The following is an 18,257-nucleotide window of genomic DNA, read 5'->3' as shown; positions in this document are numbered from 1 at the left end:
CCACTCGTAGATATCCCCTAAGGTTTCTCAGGCATGTGTGTATGTGCACGTGCATTAGAGAGAGAGCATCTGTGCGTGTAAGAAACCCAGGGGATACGTTGTTAATTCCACTGTGATTGACAGACTCCGTTACATAGCAGAGAGGGGAATCCAGCAGAAGGAGGCTGATGAAGCCTGTGCCTTCGAGCCGCACTGCCTCCATGATGGAAACTCAATCACCAAAACAAACTTTGTATTATTAGAGCCTCATCACCTCTATCTGTCTTCTCTTTGGGTGATAATGAAATAATGGTGGAAATCAAATGAACGATAGGGAAAACCGAGCGGACGGCTGAAGGGAGACGCTGCGATAAAAGCGAATTCAGTGAGTCAAAATGAGCAGAGGGGAGAGAGGAAGGGAGAATGTGGAAGGAAAAAAAAGAGCGGAAAGAGAGAAGTATGGAGGGACTGGCGCAGGGAGGAGAGTGGATGCCATACCCCAGATGCCATGGCTCAGATCTGGTCTGTGACTCATGCTAGCTCACTGTGAACAGATGGTTTCTATGGTGCATGTGCGCACACAGATATTCACAAACACACACACACACACACACACACACACACTAGTGGAGCAGCAAATTAGATGGGCCAATTATATATGGCTGCCATTCTGAGGAGAGGAAAAACTAACATGGCAGAGGCTTACTGAAGCAGCAGAGCAGTGACAGTGAGGATGGGCTCAATGGGCCTGTTCATTAACTGATAAACTCCCAGCGTATTTTATCCAGCTCCATGTTAATCACTGTTTATGAGCTTAACTGATTGTCCAGACTGACAAAGACATTGGGAATGTGAAAACAGGAGCATCAAAATCAGACAAACATGTAAACCTGCTCTTCAACCTAATATTATTGTGTCCTCGTAGGTGTTGTGTTCATCCTCTCTCCTACTGAGTAATCCTCTTTTCTGTCTACATTGTGAATTAATCAGATTAAAATGTTCCATGGCATGTGTAGGCTTTTCACCCTAGCTGTGGCTTTCTCTACCAAAGTGCAAATGTTCTTATTCTGTGGACACTTTGGATCAGTTTAATGCTCTGCTGTCTCCTTCAAAACAAGAGAATAATGTCTGTAAATATTCTGCCATTACTAGAATTGTGAGAGAAAGAGAATTTAACTAAACTTTTTTGTCAAGACATGACACTATTGGGAGAATATATATTTGGTGCCTCATGTAGTATTTACATTGCGTTTCCATCCGCATGAAAAGGTAGCTAGCTGTCAGCCAAATGTTGAGGCGTAGACCTTGTTCTTTTGTTTTGTGTTCTTTCCTGTTTTTCAAGCAACTCATGACATGGACAGTTACGGCAACAGCAATTTACAACATGACACTGCCATCTACAGGCAAAGAAAATAAAAGCTGGTGCAACTTTAACACTTATGCCACCTGCAGGGAATGAGTGTTACATGGGTTAGGGTTATTTTTTTTATACCTGCCTTGATAATATAATAAAAATTAAAAATGCAATGCAAACGTTGTGTTGCACTAAGCTTATGTGGATAGCAAATACTCTGGAAATGCAATTCCAAACACTTGCTTTTGAAGATTTTGTAAATGAATATTTTATTCATTTTATTTTCTAAACATCCATTGGCTAGGTTATCATCTTGTAAAACATCAAATTAGCTGCTTAATGTTATGCCAAAGCTTTGGTGATTTTGCGCTCTGCTGAATTTACTACAGTAACCTTCATGCAGTTTGCGAGGGTCATATTTGTATGAAAAATCCCTAAAAGGCAGCTGCAGATGTGCACATGAAGAAAGATTGTGGTAGAAAAGAACATTTAATTCAATAGAAATTTCGGTGCAAACAAAGGTGAAGCACCACTAAAAAGTCTTCTTGTGTGGAAAGCTGTTGCCTCAGTAAGTGAGTCAGTTGTTTGCAGATTGTGAACACAAACTGAACGAAAGACACAGCAATAAGGTGAGCTGTAGCCTACTGTATGTGAAACTGTGTGTTGTTCAAGGACACTTCAGGAAGGGTTCTGGCTGTGGCTGGGGTTTGAACCCAGTCCGTCTGGTTATAAGACGGTCACTGTCATCCAATAAGTCCCTCTGCTGCCCTCTCTTTCAATCCCAGAACTTCAACTAATTGTACGTTCCTCATTCTTTCCTGATCCGGCTTAATCCTTTCATAACTTTTGTTCTTGTCCTAAGCCTTTCCTTGTTAGGGATACTTTCCTATTGTGCCCAGCAGATTGTGGGCAGCACCCTTGGCTCTTCAGCCAGAGACGATCTTTATCACCAGGCATTTGGCTTTTGAGATTATACTATGAGTCCTAAAATGACACTTTAGGGAGGAAAAGTCTGTGACTTATTCAGATGTCATATACTTTCAATGCCTTTTGACTGGGGTCAGTGAATGCTGGTCTACCACAGAGGAGCGTCTCTCTCTTGTTGACCATAAGAGGAGAAATATTTCACACATTCTTCTGGTTGGACTGAACCTCTAATCTCCTGACATCTGGGTCCTGACAGAGGACAGTAGGGGCTGTGGATGCTGCTGTCAGCTCCAGTGTTATCATCTAATCTATCTCTCAGTCTAGTCTCTGCAGGGCCATTACTTTGTGCTTTATGTATGCAGCTTTAACCTTGACTTTCACACACATCGCGGCAGATGCCTTTTTTTTGTTGCCAGGAGGAGTTATGCACTTCATAACAACAAAACCATGAATTCAATTTACTTGTCACACACATCTTGTTATCCTCACAAACACTGACACTGATTTGTATGCAATTAAAGCTCAACATTTCATACTTTCATACATATTTCATAAGTGTAATATATCACATAATATTTTTGCTTGAATGTATCATGCATTTGGTGTTCTGGCACTAAATAAGTAGCAGTTAGCAGCTGTTAGCAGTCACAGTTTCTGATTTTGAATAACTCAGTCTCCTATATATCAAGTCTAGTTGTTTAAATTTTGTCTGAAACTATTTTGAGAACCAAAAAATTACTTGACACTGGTCTGCCTGGAGATACAGTTTGGGAAAATGTTAAGCAACATGTTGAGTGTTTAGACAGATTTCCATATTTCTCTGGTGACAGCATCAAACATAATTCAGACAATATGCTGTGTGCATATACTGTGAGCATAGTAAAAATATAAACAATCACAGGAAAAGTGATCAATAGGGAATGACGTGCCCTGCACTTTATGGCGGATGGATGAAGAGTGACAGACATTTTAAACCAACTGCAAGCGACTGACAGGAAGCGACAGATCCTAGGCTTTGATGAAAACACTCTTGAAGCTTAATTACACACAATGTCTTCTGTATTGAACAGTGCTGAATGAAGCTGACATCTGTCTGTGAGAACATGTAGTCTAATTAAACAAGCACAAGTAAGGTTAGACTTCAAATTCACACAAAACATACACAAATGCACCCAAGAACTGCACAGTAAAGTATTTAGTAGTAGTATATCTTTTAGGTATTTGTACTTTATGCTACTTTATACATCATTTCAGTGGGAATTTTAGACTTTTAAGAGGCTTTTTTATCACAATACATTTAAACCCACCATCCAGCTATCCCAATGACTCCATTTGTACCAGATGCTGCTGGGGGGGGGTTTTTAGCACAAAATACAATTTAAGGTATTCACTCATTTCCCAGGGGCTATATGTTTTTTGAAGAATAAGAGCTATTTCTTTGGCATGTCAGCACTGCAAGCTGTGCACCTGGATGTATGCCACTTGTGCTGTAATCAACCTGGACAGACTACACCCTGATCCATTCCTCTGGGACAGCAGAAGAGTTTCTTTTGCAGAATGTGAGTGTGCTGATTTAGCTGACAAGCACAGAACAGTTTATGCTGCAGTGAAACACCTCCAAAGTGGATTTTTTACAATTAAATTCAAACTGGTGCTCATGCAAGTGCCATTTGCCATTTTCCTTATATACACTAAGAGAAACCTCTGAGAATGAACACGGTCTACCTCCTCTTCAGTTGGTGTATAAGACTGAGATATAAGAGTCAGCATTCTTCTACTGGCTATGAGGTGCAAGCTGCTCCAATAAAATGGCCTCCCACTGAGCTGGAGAAACCTGCTGTCTTTTGTTCTCAGCCGTTTCTATTTGCTCATGGTCCCTTTTTAATATCTTATAAATTTTCATCCATCACCATAATAACCTAAGCTTGCCCACTGGCTCCATCGCAGCACCATCCTTTTATTCCTCTTCCTAGCTCTTTTTTCCACATCCTTTTGTGTGCTTCCTCTTGATCCCACACAGAGAGCCTCTTCGTTCCTTCTTCCTATCCTCCTCACGCTCTGCTATCCATCGTCGGCTGGCGTTTTGCCAATCAGTGATGCATATCAGCATGCTTTTGCCGTTAATGAAATACATTCCTTTTTGTCTCTTTCCCTAAGCCCCTGAATTCCACTCTCCTTTTTAATCATTCATAGCATTGCTCAATTTTGTGTCTCTGACAACCGGACAACATCATTTACTCTTCCCCTCTCTACTCTGTGCTCTGGGAATTTGTTTGTAAATACTCGACCTATGACTATGACCTATGAGCACACATTTGTTCATATCAACCAGTTAATTAATCTGTGTCAACTCAGGAGCACCAGTATTTAAAAAAATCATTTGATATGTTAGATACAAATGCAGTTTTCATCTTTAAGACTGTGAAAGTCCTCACATGGAGGATGTTGACAGCAGTAATTGCAGAGCTCAGTAGCAGCAGTGCAGTGTTCTGTCCAGGATCAGATCTGGCCTGGACACAGTGCCCATGCCCTTGACTGGTTAATGAGGAGGAAATGCTTTAAACAGCCTCACTAATCAACTCCTGAAGGAGCTCTGGCATGACGAAAGAAGCTTTGGCAATTGAACATGAATCAGTAGTATATGGTGATGTAGCAACGGGAGCAGCACAAGTATACACAGCAGTGCGAAATCATAGATGAAGGCATCATCATCTGTACTATGTATGCATTTTTATTTATATGTGTATTTTTTCCATTTTTATAAGTAAAATGTGAGCAAATTCAATTGCAATTCATTTTTACATCGGCAAATATGTAAAGCAACCACTGCTATACCTTTACCTTTACCTATACCATTATTATACCTTGAGTCCTGAGAAGCATGTTATTCTAGTTATATATATTTTTTTTTAAAAACATTGTTTGTGAAGTTTTCAAAACATACTATTGACAAGACTAACCTCACCCAAAACACATTTCTGGCATATATAGCTGCTCAATAATTGGCACTGGCACAACACACATTTGTCTCCAAGGTAATTCCAAATCACAGTCAATCAGTGTCAGATCAATGTCTTGTTGTTATTGCAGCATGGTTGTGCACAGTGGTCTATTTTGCTGTCAATGTTATGACCCCTGAGCTAGCATTGTCACATGCTCCAATTCTGATCACTTGGCATAACATATGATTCTCATCGTCAGCTGCTTTTAGGCACATCTTCAAATTACTGTCATCAAAACCCTCCCTTAGCTCAGGAGACAGAGCGGAGTGTCCACTGATCGCAGGGTTGGAGATTTCAATACCTGGCTCCCCCTGAAGTGTCCTTGGGACCTCCTAGTGGGTAGCTTGCTGCCGCCGGGGTGTGAATGAGAGGAAAATTGTGAAGCACTTTGGATAAATAAACACAGTGTCAATATCAAAGAAAATGCTGAACTTGACACACTATTATGTTACTGTGACAGGAAGCTAACACAAAACGTCTTGTCTAATGTCAGTGACACAAACATGAAAACACAACAATACCTGGTATTACCTCCATAACCTTATAAACATTTCAAAGAAAAACATCAGAAAAACAATTAGATTTAACATGTGTGACTCTTTGACTCCAGAAAAGAACAAATGGGAAGAGAAATAAAGAAATAGAAGGAATTGAGGGCTTAACAGAATAAAATGAATGAATTAGACAGTGTGTGGGCATAATATGCTCCCTGGCTTCTAAAGACCCATGGTATGGGTTTGTATGCATACATACATGTTTATGTGTTGCATGCAATAAATCTGGTCTATTTTTAGAACTAAATTAGCTGTAAATATTGGATTTTGATAATAAGTGCACCAGCGCTGCTACATTATACTGTACGTATATTCATCTTCTTCTTCTTTACATTTTTCTTTTTCAAGAATTGTCAGACATACGGATCACCGACAAGGGTGTGTTTATGTGTTTTATTAAAATTAAAATAACAAATGCACAAAATAAAAAATTTTGTCAGCTCTGTTCTGCCATATTTGCAAATCCTCTTTGTAAGCAAGCTAATGAATTAATGTCAAACCAACTTCCCACTCACTAATTACAACAATATTGGTACAATGCAGCAAAAGTTGGAGGGAGCAAATGAAGGAGTGTGTTTATAAGTAGCTCAGTGTGCATGTGTGTGTGTGTGTGTGTGTGTGTGTGTGTGTGTGTGTGTGTGTGTGTGTGTTTAGTGTTTCTGCACTTGTTTGTAAATGCACAGGGACGTGGAATACTTTGGTCACCAAAACAATCCAAACCAATGGCAAAGCTGCTCCTCTGAATAGATGAGGCTCCCTGCAGTGCACTATTCTAATCCTGAGCGCCTGAGGGACTTGGCTCTAACATGAGACAATGCAGACCAAAAGAAACTCTTGATATCTAAATTTTCTCAGCAGCTGTTTTGGTTTTTTTCCTGCCATTGCATTTTCTGAGGATGCGGAGAGATGCAAGTCGTGCTGGGCTCCTTCTTACAAGCAGCCTTACATTAAATTGTTTATCCCCCGCTTGTCACATGAAGAAGGTGGAGAAGTGCAGGCAATCTGTGGTGTCGATATTGATCGGGGATGAGGAGACAAGCAGGATACACGCAGTGTTTGAGAGTGTGCTCTTGCAAGTGTGTAAACTATCCTCCAGTCATTTGATAGATTATAGCTCCACTGTTGGCCAGGATGAGCGATGATCAGTGCGCTTATGTGTATGTGTGCATTGTATTTTCCTGCATATGCATGTGCTCATGTGGAAGTGTTAAGGTGTCCCTGTGTAAACATGTGTGTCAGACATGTGTGTGTGCAGGATAAGTGCACAGCTCCAGGTTAAAAGACGGATGATTGAGAGCAGCAGCAGCGAGACCCAGAGGTTACAAACCATTTCTCAGTCCAGTGAACCTGAATTCAGACGTAACACATCCCTATCAGATTGTAGAAAAACCAATATGTGATTAGAGAAAGGAGCAGTTGAGATATAGCAAATATATATCTAACATATCTACTATGAATTTAAACGTATACATTTGAAAACATTAACAAAATATAATTCTGTGTATTCCAGGTCTGAGTGTGAGCGAGGAGCCTCCTCTTCACAGAGTGGCCACCGGCCCTCCGTCGACAGATCACCAGAGAGGGGCTCCATGTCGCAGCAACAGCCTCCAGCCGCCCTCTACCCCAGCCCTGCCCCGGCGCTACCTGCCCGCCCAGCCAAGGAGCTCCCCTGGAGGTCAGTCGAGGTTTTTGTAGGAGAACAGAGCATGATTGTTGGTTCCACTACAGAAATAATTTGTTTGTTAGAAACACAGAATTTAAAATACTATAGACAAATTCTACAAACACTAATTTCAGTCAAAACCTTCTAACTCTTCTAGAAATTGTGTATTTATACATACAATGTATATGGAATGTGTATTTCAGTTTGTGCAGGAACAATAAAATGTATTTATAAAGGGAACAGGCGGTGTACTCATCCGTATATGCAAATACAATCTGAGCTCCATGCATGCGAGAGGGAGATGCAGTTTTCCACCAGCAGCAGATTGTGTCCTATTGTCGCATGCTGTTGTCACATATGTGGTGAACAATTTAATAACCAGCAGACCATACATGATGTACACTATCATGTACAATAGTAAACAACAGGTTTTATAGTCAAAGAGCGAGCGCTTATGTTATAGATGCAGTACTTTGCACAAATGTTAAATATTTATATAGCGATAAATCCATGGTAGAAGAGGCATAATGTGTTCTTACTGGGACAATGCAGCTTTTCTCTGCCTCAATATACAGCGTAGCACCTAATTAAGCACAACCTCCTGCTTTCAGGGGTTGTTGAGAGTCATTTTGGGAAATGCTAGAAGCCACTAACCTAACTTAACTTAACACTTTTAACATTTCACTTCACTTACAAAATCACTCACACTACGTATTGAGCTGTGTTAGAGATATCTATGGGTGGAATTGCCTTTCAAGTGTTCGGAAATGTATTCCAGAGTACTCCTGTTCATGGTGACAGCATTTTGTCATGTCCTAGAAAGCATTAAAATATCAAGATTAAAGCTTAAAATACCCTTTTAGCTCTTAAAGCTATGGTGAAGTACCATAAAGCATAAACACCACACATTTGCTGATGAATGAACTTGTTGGGTCACACCTGTCCTGGTAGACAGTGCCAATATGGTTTGCTCAGAAGCGAGGAAGTGCACCGGCAGTAATGCTTTTCACACAAAGTTGTATTTTTCACACATGGAAATTAACACCAGAAGCCCTGTAGTATCACACTTCACTCACTCACACTTGTCGCATGTCTTTTTAACAAACTTTTACAGTGGCTGAATAAAAGACACAGAACTCTGACATCTTTGCTGTAGTGTGAACAGAATGTCTCAAAAACAAACACAACTTACAAGGGCAAAACGCATTTTAGACAGCAAAACAATGTAGACATCAGTGTCGTACTGTTTTCCCCAGCCAGGTCTGTGTGCTAGAAATGCAGACAGCGTGTTTCTGTAGGCCTGAGCTGATTTTAAATGTGCTGTAAATTATTGATGAAAAAGTACCTGAGGAGTTCCTGTCAACCTGCAAGTCATGCACAGACAGTACTTTTTATCCGTGCTATGTATTCAACTTTTTGCTGTGTAGACTGTAAAGCCCCTTGAGGTAAATTTGCAATTTGTATAAAATGAAATTGACTTCACTTCACTGTTGGTGGTTGACATGTAAACCAAGATGAAGCAGGAGGAGTTCAGTGACTAATTATTATTAACACTGTAAATACTGAGGGAAGAAAAATGGCTTTCTCTTTGCTTTTAGAGGCATTTGATGACTTGTTATTACAAATATTGGGACGGGGGGACACATTTGCAGTTTTCATATAGTGATGGGGCGGCGATTACACGGCTGTCAAAGAAGAAGAGAACGTGTTATTGTGTTATGCCTCTCCACATAAAATGTACTGTACCTTAAAGGCACAATCCATGATCCAAATATATTCACAAGGAGTGGCCTCAAAAGTAAAAAATATGATTTGAACTTGCTCTCGCTCTCTAATTGATTGACAGGTCTTTTAATGCAGGGATTAACACCAGACAAGTTAACAATGACTAAATCTAATTTATTGAAGTCCCTGAAACTATATTTTCTCAAACTGTTTCTTCCTAAAATGAACAAAAGTTTGTGATGAAGAAAGTCTGATGTGGACTGGGCTAAGTTGGAAAATGTGATCACATATTTTTCTTTTTTTTTTGTCTTCACAAGTCTTCACAACTATAAAATGAGTTGCCATCAGATTTTGTACATGACATTCCCATCAGCCTCAGCTGTACTGCTGTGCTAACAGGCTAAACTAAGATGGTGAACATTTTAAACATTATACCTGCCTTACATCACCATGTTAGCATTGTCATTGTGGGCATATTAGCATGCTGATGTTAGCATTTAGCTCAAAGTGCAGCTGTATACAGCCTCACAGAACCGCTAGCATGGCTGCCTCATAGTATTCTATCTATCTAGCACTTAAGTTAATTGTATAAATGCTACTTGGAATTTGTCAAAATGTTGTTTATTCATTTTTTTTACTGTAGCCCAGTAACTGTGAACAAGATAGTTTTGGAGTTGGTGGAAGGAAAAATAATAGTTTATTTCTCACTTCTGATAGAGGCTATCTGTTTCCCCCTGCTTGCCATCTTTGTGCTCAGCTAGGCTAAACACCTCACTGCTTAACACACAGAGAAAAAAAAAGTATGTTGATGTTCTCACCTAACTCCTGGTAAGAGTATTTGAGGAAAATGTTTGTTTAAAATAGGCTTTACACTCTTTAAATACAAGTTCAAGACAATCTTGCTGGGTTTTAGTTACAATGCAGTAGACTGGCAGTGTGTGTGTGTGTGTGTGTGTGTGTGTGTGTGTGTGAGTCTGGTGTTCACTTGGCAGTAATGAGTCACTCTGAGAGCCACGTTTGTATGAAACACACACACACTGTCTCTGCAGGCCTGAAGTATCTCTCCAGGGTTTTTGGGGGATTTGTTCAGGATCAGAGGCTTCTCTCCCATTACAGGTCTAATTAGTTTCTTTTCAAGGCCTCTCTGCTTCTCTCCTCTCTGCTTCACAACAGATTCCCTGCTAACCTCCTGAAACCTAATTCCTTATTCACTATCATCTGTTTTTTTTTCTCCACTGTTTCTTTTCTCCCCGCTTTTAACCATTCTGGGCTCCTGGTTAATGCACCTCACATTTATTGTTTCAATTTCAGCTACTTTCTGTACTCCTACACACCTCCACCGACTCTACGACAGAGTTCCTGATTGTTGTCTGCCTTGGCTGCAAAGTGTGTAATGTCACAGAGAGCAGGGAGGTGATGGGCACATCTCCCACGGTATGCTCTGCTTCGCTTTGACCCAGAGTCCCATGGGACATAGTTAGACTACGCAGCAGGGGGGCGATAGCTGGAGATGAAAGCAGGAGGGTAACAGAAAGATTGAAAAAAGTTAGGAGAGGGGAAAAATCAGCAAAGAAATGGAAAAGAAGAAAAAGGGAGAGAGTGAGGAGTCGACAGGGAGGATGGTTGGTTTGATGCCTCTGTGTGTGTGTGTGTGTGTGTGAGGAAGTTGGACAAGTTTGACATAATGACTTAATGTTATATAAATCTGAGGTAGCTATTTTACATCTTACTGCTGCATTTACTTTATCTCAATGTCATTGTGTGCTTTTCTGAAGAAAGCCAAATAACATCCACTGATTGGTTGCATCCTTGTTGACTGACAGTTGGCAGGAAGGAGTTTCAGCGGAGTTCAGAGGTCACACGTTCTCTCCCGTCCTCCCCAAAGAGGCTGGCGGTTGTTCCTCCCAAACCTCAGTCCCCGGGTGAGTCTATTTCCTTGTTACCAAAACATATCATACAAAATGCACATACATGAAGTTACTGTCTTTATCCACCTTCACCCAATCACAATGCAAAGTTTAATGGCAATTAAAGTCACACACGGGACCAGAAAAGTCACAACGATAGACCTTTTTCACTGCAGACATTTTGACTTGTCAAAGTATGAAAAGCACAGGTGATGCTAATAACATTAATGATGACGCCTTTCTATTCAAGTGCCTCAGTACGTCAGTGAGCCCTCCTGCACAATACCCTGTCTTTTGTGAGAGAAACAATTTTTCACTTTCACAGCTCGCACAATAGGCCTTTTCACAGCAGACATTTCGACTTGTCATGGCAGGAAAATCACAGGTGCAATTAATAACATATATTATGGCTGCATCCTATTCAGTAGTTCTGGCTCCAGGGCCCTGATAATGGACATGCTGACATACTGAGACGCTTGAATAGAGTGGCGTCATCATTAATGGTATTAGTAACACCTGCGCTTCTCCTACAATGACAAGTCAAAATGTCTGCAGTGAAAGAAGTGGAAAGACCTGTGCCATTATGAGTTACACCTGTGTTTGACAAGTCAAAAAGATTATCTATTAGGTCTAGTCCCCTCTATTTTGATTGGCTTGGCTTTCTATGTCTCCTAATCCTCCTGTCCGAGCCCCCCTGATGGTCTCCCTTCCCAAACACACCAAATCCACTCACACCCAGAAGCAGCTTGCATCCATTTCAAATAGGCGGTGCTGGACATATGCAGCTTCAAAGGGAGATTCATGATGGTTAGCACTTCCTTCTATCTTGTGATTTGATTTGATCCATGCAGTCTGGACTTTTCTTCCTCTTGGCTCTGCAGTGGTAAAATCATTTCCTTACAGGATTGCAGAGGTTCCTTGCAGAGTTGATCTCCTCAGGCTACACCTCTCGCTTTGCTCACTTCACTATTTTTTTACTAAAGTGCTGCTGTTACTGTTCACCCTTCTCTTTACTGCATCTTTTGCTGGACCTTGTCTCCTCCCACACAGTCGCAAAATAAGAACATTTTTCCTCCTCTCTGATTCTCAGCACTGTAGCTTTTCCATTTTTCACTAGGATTTACAGATATTGTCAGTTTGTTGTTCCTACTTGAAGCTGCTCTGGACAGTGTGCCAGCAGAATGTTGCTGGTGTGTTGAAACGAAAACGCAATTTGCCTCATGAATAACCCAACCTCACCACCTTTAACCACACCCTAGCAGGAACACACACACACACACACACACTAGTCTCTGCCATCACCTTTTCTCATTGTTTCTCGCATTCATTATTCCTCCTCCATCAACCCCTCTGCTATCATCTGCATGCTGCCTTCACACTCAGCCACATAAATTCATTTAGTATTCACTCAACTCTCCCTAACCTTTCAGGTAGAACCTACAGATGTCTATGTGTGTGTGTGTGTGTGTGTGTGTGTGTGTGTGTGTGTGCATGTGGTGTGTGTCTGCAAAAAAGGAATACATCATTTACATAAGACTTCTAGTCGTTTTCAAAGACGGGGAATCCTAATGTGCCTTCAAGGCAAAGACAATGATGAAAATGTAATATTGAAACAATTGCAGTTTTGCACATTTTTAGAAGCAAAGCCTCGGTTATGAGATGCCATGAAAATACATCACTCTCTTTTTTCACATTTTGATGTTTAGTTCTTACATTTTTCAGAGAGAAGAAGAGTTTTATTTGCACACATAAACACATAAACTTGCAAGGATATGTGTCTTAAATTTATACCTTTAGCTCTCCTCTTTTCTCTAAATTGGCCTTAAAGTCTATCACCATTACAATCATTCAGTGCTTTCAGGTACCCCCTGCCCCCCATGGCCAATAGCCCCCCCCCCCCCCCCCACCAATCTTTCACTCATTACCTGGGACCCTGCCCCCCAAGCCCAGCCTCGCGTTGTCATGGAGACCACTCCTCATGCTTCAGTAGGACTGAATGATATGGTTGAGGCAGGTAATATGGAGCTGCAGTGATTTCATTATTGTGAATGTGTGTGTGTGTGTGTGTGTGTGGAGACATTCAGTGTGAACTTACAGAGGGTACATTTTAAAAGAATTTCATCTAGCTGAGTAATGTTCTGATGCTGTGTATCTCCAGGCTAGTATGTGTTCACACTACATATGACAAGGTGACTCACACAGAGGTTAATCGGACTGCCTGTGTGTCAACTGCAGCTTAATGGTTGTGCACCCCCAAGGAAAAATGGCTGTCACTTGTTTGCTTGTCTGGCCTTTAAATTACCTTCATCATTAACGGATCAAATGTTTTATACACAAACGCAATACTAATAGCACACTCATAAAAGTATTCTGTAACAGTGTCTATACATTATTGCATGCTGCGTCTGAATGTTTTCTTGATACTGATCACATTCATCATGAGATTAGATGGTCCATCATGAGGAACCCCAGACTGGGAATTACCCCAAGGCTTCCTCTATAGAGGAGATTCAGTTAGCTTACTATCATTTATCATGTGGACACAGTCATTAGAAAATAGGTCCCGTCAAATCTCCTCTGATTTAATACTCATCAATTTTATTATTATAGATAGATGGGTCCTAGTTAGATTTAATAATTAGTACATGACTACTTAATATGTAATGTAATTTGAATATTTCCTTAATATATATATTTATAACGTTTTTCCAAGCAAAAACACATGCCCATGCAGATCCATTTCTAACTAAGTCTAATTTTCTATATTTGTTTTTTCTCTCCCTACAGTCCAGTCTGGGCAGAGGCCCGCAGCAGCAGTGCGAGGGTCAGCTCCCCCAGTGTCCCCTCGCCGTGTGGCCCCCCTGAGGCTGCAGCAGGAACAGCAGGAGAGCCTGCAGAGAGAGAAAGAGGAGGCTCAACAAAAAGAGAGAGAGAGGCAAGCAGAGGAAAGAGAAAAAGAAGAGCAGAGGGAGGAGGTGAGTTGTTTAGGGAAATTCTGCAGCAACCGCTTGGAGTTTGCACTGTATTCTATTTTATTCTTTGTCACTCAGGTTCAGAGGCTGCAGGGGCGCTGTGAGCAGCAGGAGAGGCAGCTGAGAGCTCTAAGAGAAGAACTGAAGAAGACTTCCTTGGGTCTGGAAGCCTTCATTGTCACCACTCAGCATTACTGCCTCAAGGTAGCCTGCTTGAGTAATACAATGCATACGCTCAATAAAATAAATATTGTCTTACACCATAATAATGCTGCTGCACTGCACCTGCCCATACAGAGTCTATTTCCAAGGCCTAAAATACCAAATTACTCCTTGGTCAAATCAACATCATCATCATCATCATCATCATCATCATCATCATGTCTATGTCCCCCACAGTCCAACCCTTGACTAACAGTATTAAAGGTTAATCTGTGTTCAATGTAGATAGACAACAGTGCCTCATCCTTTCCATTTACACAGAGCCCGAATTGTAGAGAACACATGCTCACCCACACTTGAACTCATACGCATACAGTATTTAACACCATGAGGTGGGATTCACAACATGGTCCATGAGCAGCACGATGAGCAAATGTGACTGCGACTGTGGGAAGGGTCCTCCAGAGTTCAGTGTGTTACTGAGCTGGTTTCATCTTGCTCTCTGTGTCTGATGGAATGATTTGGCCTCTGAGGTGCTATAGCTGTAATGCAGATGGCTGTCTAGGGACTGTCTGACTTCTTTATGGCCACTGTCTGAGTGCTGCCATCACTGGCCCAGAGTGCAGATATACTGTAGAATGGTTCAAGTGTGGGCCTGTTTGAGTAGGTTTGAGCCCCCTCTGCTGGCATCAGTCAGACACAACAGCTACAGTATACAGCACATGTACAGTATGTTTGAGCTTTGAGTTGTGAATGTTTATTTATATCAATAAGATACATCCATGGTAGTGTTTTTTTCCCAAGCAGCTCATGCTAGTTAAATTTAATTTAACCAGCATGTCAGGGCCTTATCTATACAGTATGTCTTCAGATATCATAATCCTCTGGTATCTTATCTTTTATTATTTAGTTTTTTAAGGCTAAGAATGATTGGCCTTTGTAGTAGTGTATAAATATTAATTAAATGAATCAGTGAGCATGATGACAAAATAGGCACATTTGGTTTTCTAACTGTGTTTTTAGCACGTGGCTCTAAATGTTTATCCAGTAATTAATGACCAATGTTAATGACCAAGAAACTGCTAAACATTCCCATCAGCATCTGCTGTTTTGTCCTAATTAGCAAATGTTAGCATGCTAAGATGATGAATATGGTAAACATTACCTGCTAAACACCAACATGCTAGCATTGTTGTCATTGTGAGCATGCTGAACGTTAGCATTTACCTCAATGCGCCACTGTGCCTAACTATAACCTAGCATGGCTGTAGGATCGAGCAGTTAACGATCTATGTCACCGTTTACATCCATGCTCCACAATTCATAAATTGTACTAAGTGGTTTATTTCCAATTTTCAGAATAAAACGACAGAAGAAAATCAAAGGAAACTGTCCTTGGAAATGCAAAAGATCAAAGAGGAAATGGGTGAGTGAGAACCAACATTTGATCAAACAAATGAAACACCTAATCAATCAAATCAGGTAACAGATAGGACTTTTTCATTGCAGACATTTTGTGACTAGTCCTAGTAGGAAAAGCACAGGCATTGTTATATTCAAGTGTCCCAGTAAGCCATCACAGTGTGACAGGGTGCCAGCATTAACAGGACCCTGAAACCGAAGCAGCTAAATGGGATTCAGACATCATTACTTTATCATTTACAGCTGTGCTTTTCCTACTGTGATATGTCAAATTGTCTTCTGTGAAAAAGTGTTATGAAAGCCCCTTTTCATTCTGCTTTGTTTATTTCAAAAAGATTAATTATTCAATAATTTAAAAACATCAAAATGATTCCACACAACAAAATTGTATCAAGCTAAAATGAAAGAGAACACTATTATGCACTCTCTAATAACACATAAGATGCACTCTACTTCATACACAGCATCCAACTCAGCACGATGGGAGAGACTCCAGCAGGAAAAGACAGCGCTGGAGGTGGCGTTTGAGCGCGAGCTGCAGGAGCTGCAGCTGCAGCAGGAGGCGGAGCTGGCTGCTGTGGAGGAGGGGCTTAGGAAGTGTCAGTCAGCAGAGGCAGAACACCTGAAGGCAGAGCATCAGTCAGAGATGGAGGAGCTGAGGACTCAGCAACAGGAGCAGGTGGGAGAAAGTTTTATGTATGCTTTGATGAGATCTTTCACATGATTACTGATCAGTCATTAAAGGACATCACTGTGTGTGTGTGGGTGTGTTAGGTGGAGGAGATGACTGTCAACCACCAGGCAGCCATTCAGGAGCTCAGAGACATGCATAACATCACCATGGCAACACTGCATGAGGAGCACGCCCGTACCATGAGAGGTATGATTTTAGACTTCATTTAAAAAACACAATAAGACACCGGCACTGCTAGAAACAACATCAACTCTCTTTCTTGGTTGTGCCTCTGAATCTGTGTGTAGACTTAAGGAAAGCTCATGAGCAGCAGAAGATGCTTCTCGAGGAGGATTTTGAGAAACTCAGACTTTCTCTACAGGTATGAGTCCCCAAAAAATATAATTCACGTTTTTTTTTGTGGTTGATGCACACTAATATGCACTGAGGCTATGTGTGTTATTGTGTTTGTGTGTGCGGATGCTTGTTCAGGATCAAGTGGATACCCTCACATTTCAAAACCAGAGTCTGAGGGACAAAGCCAAACGCTTTGAGGAGGCTTTGAGGAGGAGTACAGATGAACAGATAGTTGTGAGTTGTACCTACTCTCAAGCAAATAATAACTTAGAAGTATTGTAGATGTCCTAATATATGTATAATAAACAGTGAATTGAACCTACAAACCTGACAGCATACGTGTAACCTTCAAAACCCCATCATCATCACGCTCTATCTTTCTCTTATCTTGTTCTTGTCTTTTTGTTTGTGAATGTGCACGTGTGTCTGTAACAGGATGCTTTGGCTCCATACCAGCACATTGAGCAAGATCTGAAGAGCTTGAAGGAGGTTGTGGAAATGAAGAACCAGCAGATACACCAGCAGGAGATGAAGATCTCTGATCTGGAGAAAGTGGTAAGCTCAAATAAGCTACTTCAAGTCCTGTCTCCACCTCCACAACACAAACACACACATGCACACTGGTCTGGATACACATGACGGTCAGTGTGTCTGGTGAATGAAAGATTGCGCTGTGGTTGTGTTCTACTTTTGAGCAGGCCCAAAAGAACGTGTTCCTTGAGGAGAAGGTCCAGGTTCTGCAGCAGCAGAATGAAGATCTGAAGGCTCGTATTCAAATGAACCTGGCCCTGTCCAGGTGAGACATCGTTGACACTCAGTCTGTCTGTACTTTATACTCACCGCTCATGTAGTGCGTGCTGTAGCTTTATGCTAACGTTAGCTTCCTCTGTGCTGCTTTCCCTGCAGGCAACTGTCAGAGGAGAACGCCAACCTCCAGGAGTGCGTCGAGAAGGAGAACACTGAGAAGAAGCGGCTGAGTCGGAACAACGATGAGCTCCTCTGGCGTCTCCAGACCAGTCCCCTCATGTCCCCTGCCTCCTCCCCACTGCACCGCTCCTTCTCCACCTCCCCCGTCCCCTCATCCCCATTCTTCTCCTCCTCACCTGTGGCAGGGTGCGACTCCCCCACTCACTACCACAGCTTTCCCCAGCAGGCTCAATACTCCTCCTCCCCCTCCCACAGAGCCGCCACCAATCAAAATTTCTCCCCGGGCCCAGCCACACCCACTCACAGGGCGGCGAGCAATCAGAATTACTCCCCTGGCCCGGCCACGCCCACACACAGGGTGTCAGCCAATCGCTGTAACTCAGCAGCTTGTCTCAGCTCTTTGCAGAGATAAGCTCACATCTCTCTCTCTTCATTTTTTCTTAACTGGCTCATCTCTTTCATTTCCTTCATTCTTCTCTTTTCCTCCTCCCTTTTTGAATGCGAATGGCATTGAAGTACAAAAACAAGGGCTGTGGTCTCCCGTCATCACAGGACAAACAGAGACTTGAATTTGAAACACAACACAGATGAAATACTGATAAATATTGTAATGGGAAATGGATGCAGATGACT

At 41.6% G+C, this 18,257-nt stretch overlaps 1 protein-coding gene across 1 annotated transcript in view; it reads left to right on the top strand.

Annotated features, from left to right (window-relative positions):
- mtus2a (microtubule associated tumor suppressor candidate 2a) overlaps nucleotides 1-18,036 on the top strand; it is a 29,491-nt gene extending 11,455 nt beyond the window's left edge. The window contains exons 4-15 of the mRNA XM_070917659.1: nucleotides 7,323-7,491; nucleotides 11,028-11,126; nucleotides 13,899-14,086; nucleotides 14,162-14,287; nucleotides 15,605-15,671; nucleotides 16,132-16,346; nucleotides 16,442-16,547; nucleotides 16,649-16,722; nucleotides 16,833-16,931; nucleotides 17,133-17,252; nucleotides 17,393-17,493; nucleotides 17,604-18,036. Coding sequence (XP_070773760.1) covers nucleotides 7,323-7,491; nucleotides 11,028-11,126; nucleotides 13,899-14,086; nucleotides 14,162-14,287; nucleotides 15,605-15,671; nucleotides 16,132-16,346; nucleotides 16,442-16,547; nucleotides 16,649-16,722; nucleotides 16,833-16,931; nucleotides 17,133-17,252; nucleotides 17,393-17,493; nucleotides 17,604-18,036 — 1,797 coding nt within the window. The remainder of the gene's footprint in view (nucleotides 1-7,322; nucleotides 7,492-11,027; nucleotides 11,127-13,898; nucleotides 14,087-14,161; nucleotides 14,288-15,604; nucleotides 15,672-16,131; nucleotides 16,347-16,441; nucleotides 16,548-16,648; nucleotides 16,723-16,832; nucleotides 16,932-17,132; nucleotides 17,253-17,392; nucleotides 17,494-17,603) is intronic.
- The last annotated feature ends 221 nt before the right edge of the window (nucleotides 18,037-18,257 follow it).

This window comes from Enoplosus armatus, chromosome 13 (assembly GCF_043641665.1).
Source record: "Enoplosus armatus isolate fEnoArm2 chromosome 13, fEnoArm2.hap1, whole genome shotgun sequence".
Classification (NCBI taxonomy): Eukaryota; Metazoa; Chordata; class Actinopteri; order Centrarchiformes; family Enoplosidae; genus Enoplosus; species Enoplosus armatus.
Note: the sequence above shows the minus strand (reverse complement) of the source record. Positions and strands in the feature narration are given on the sequence as shown.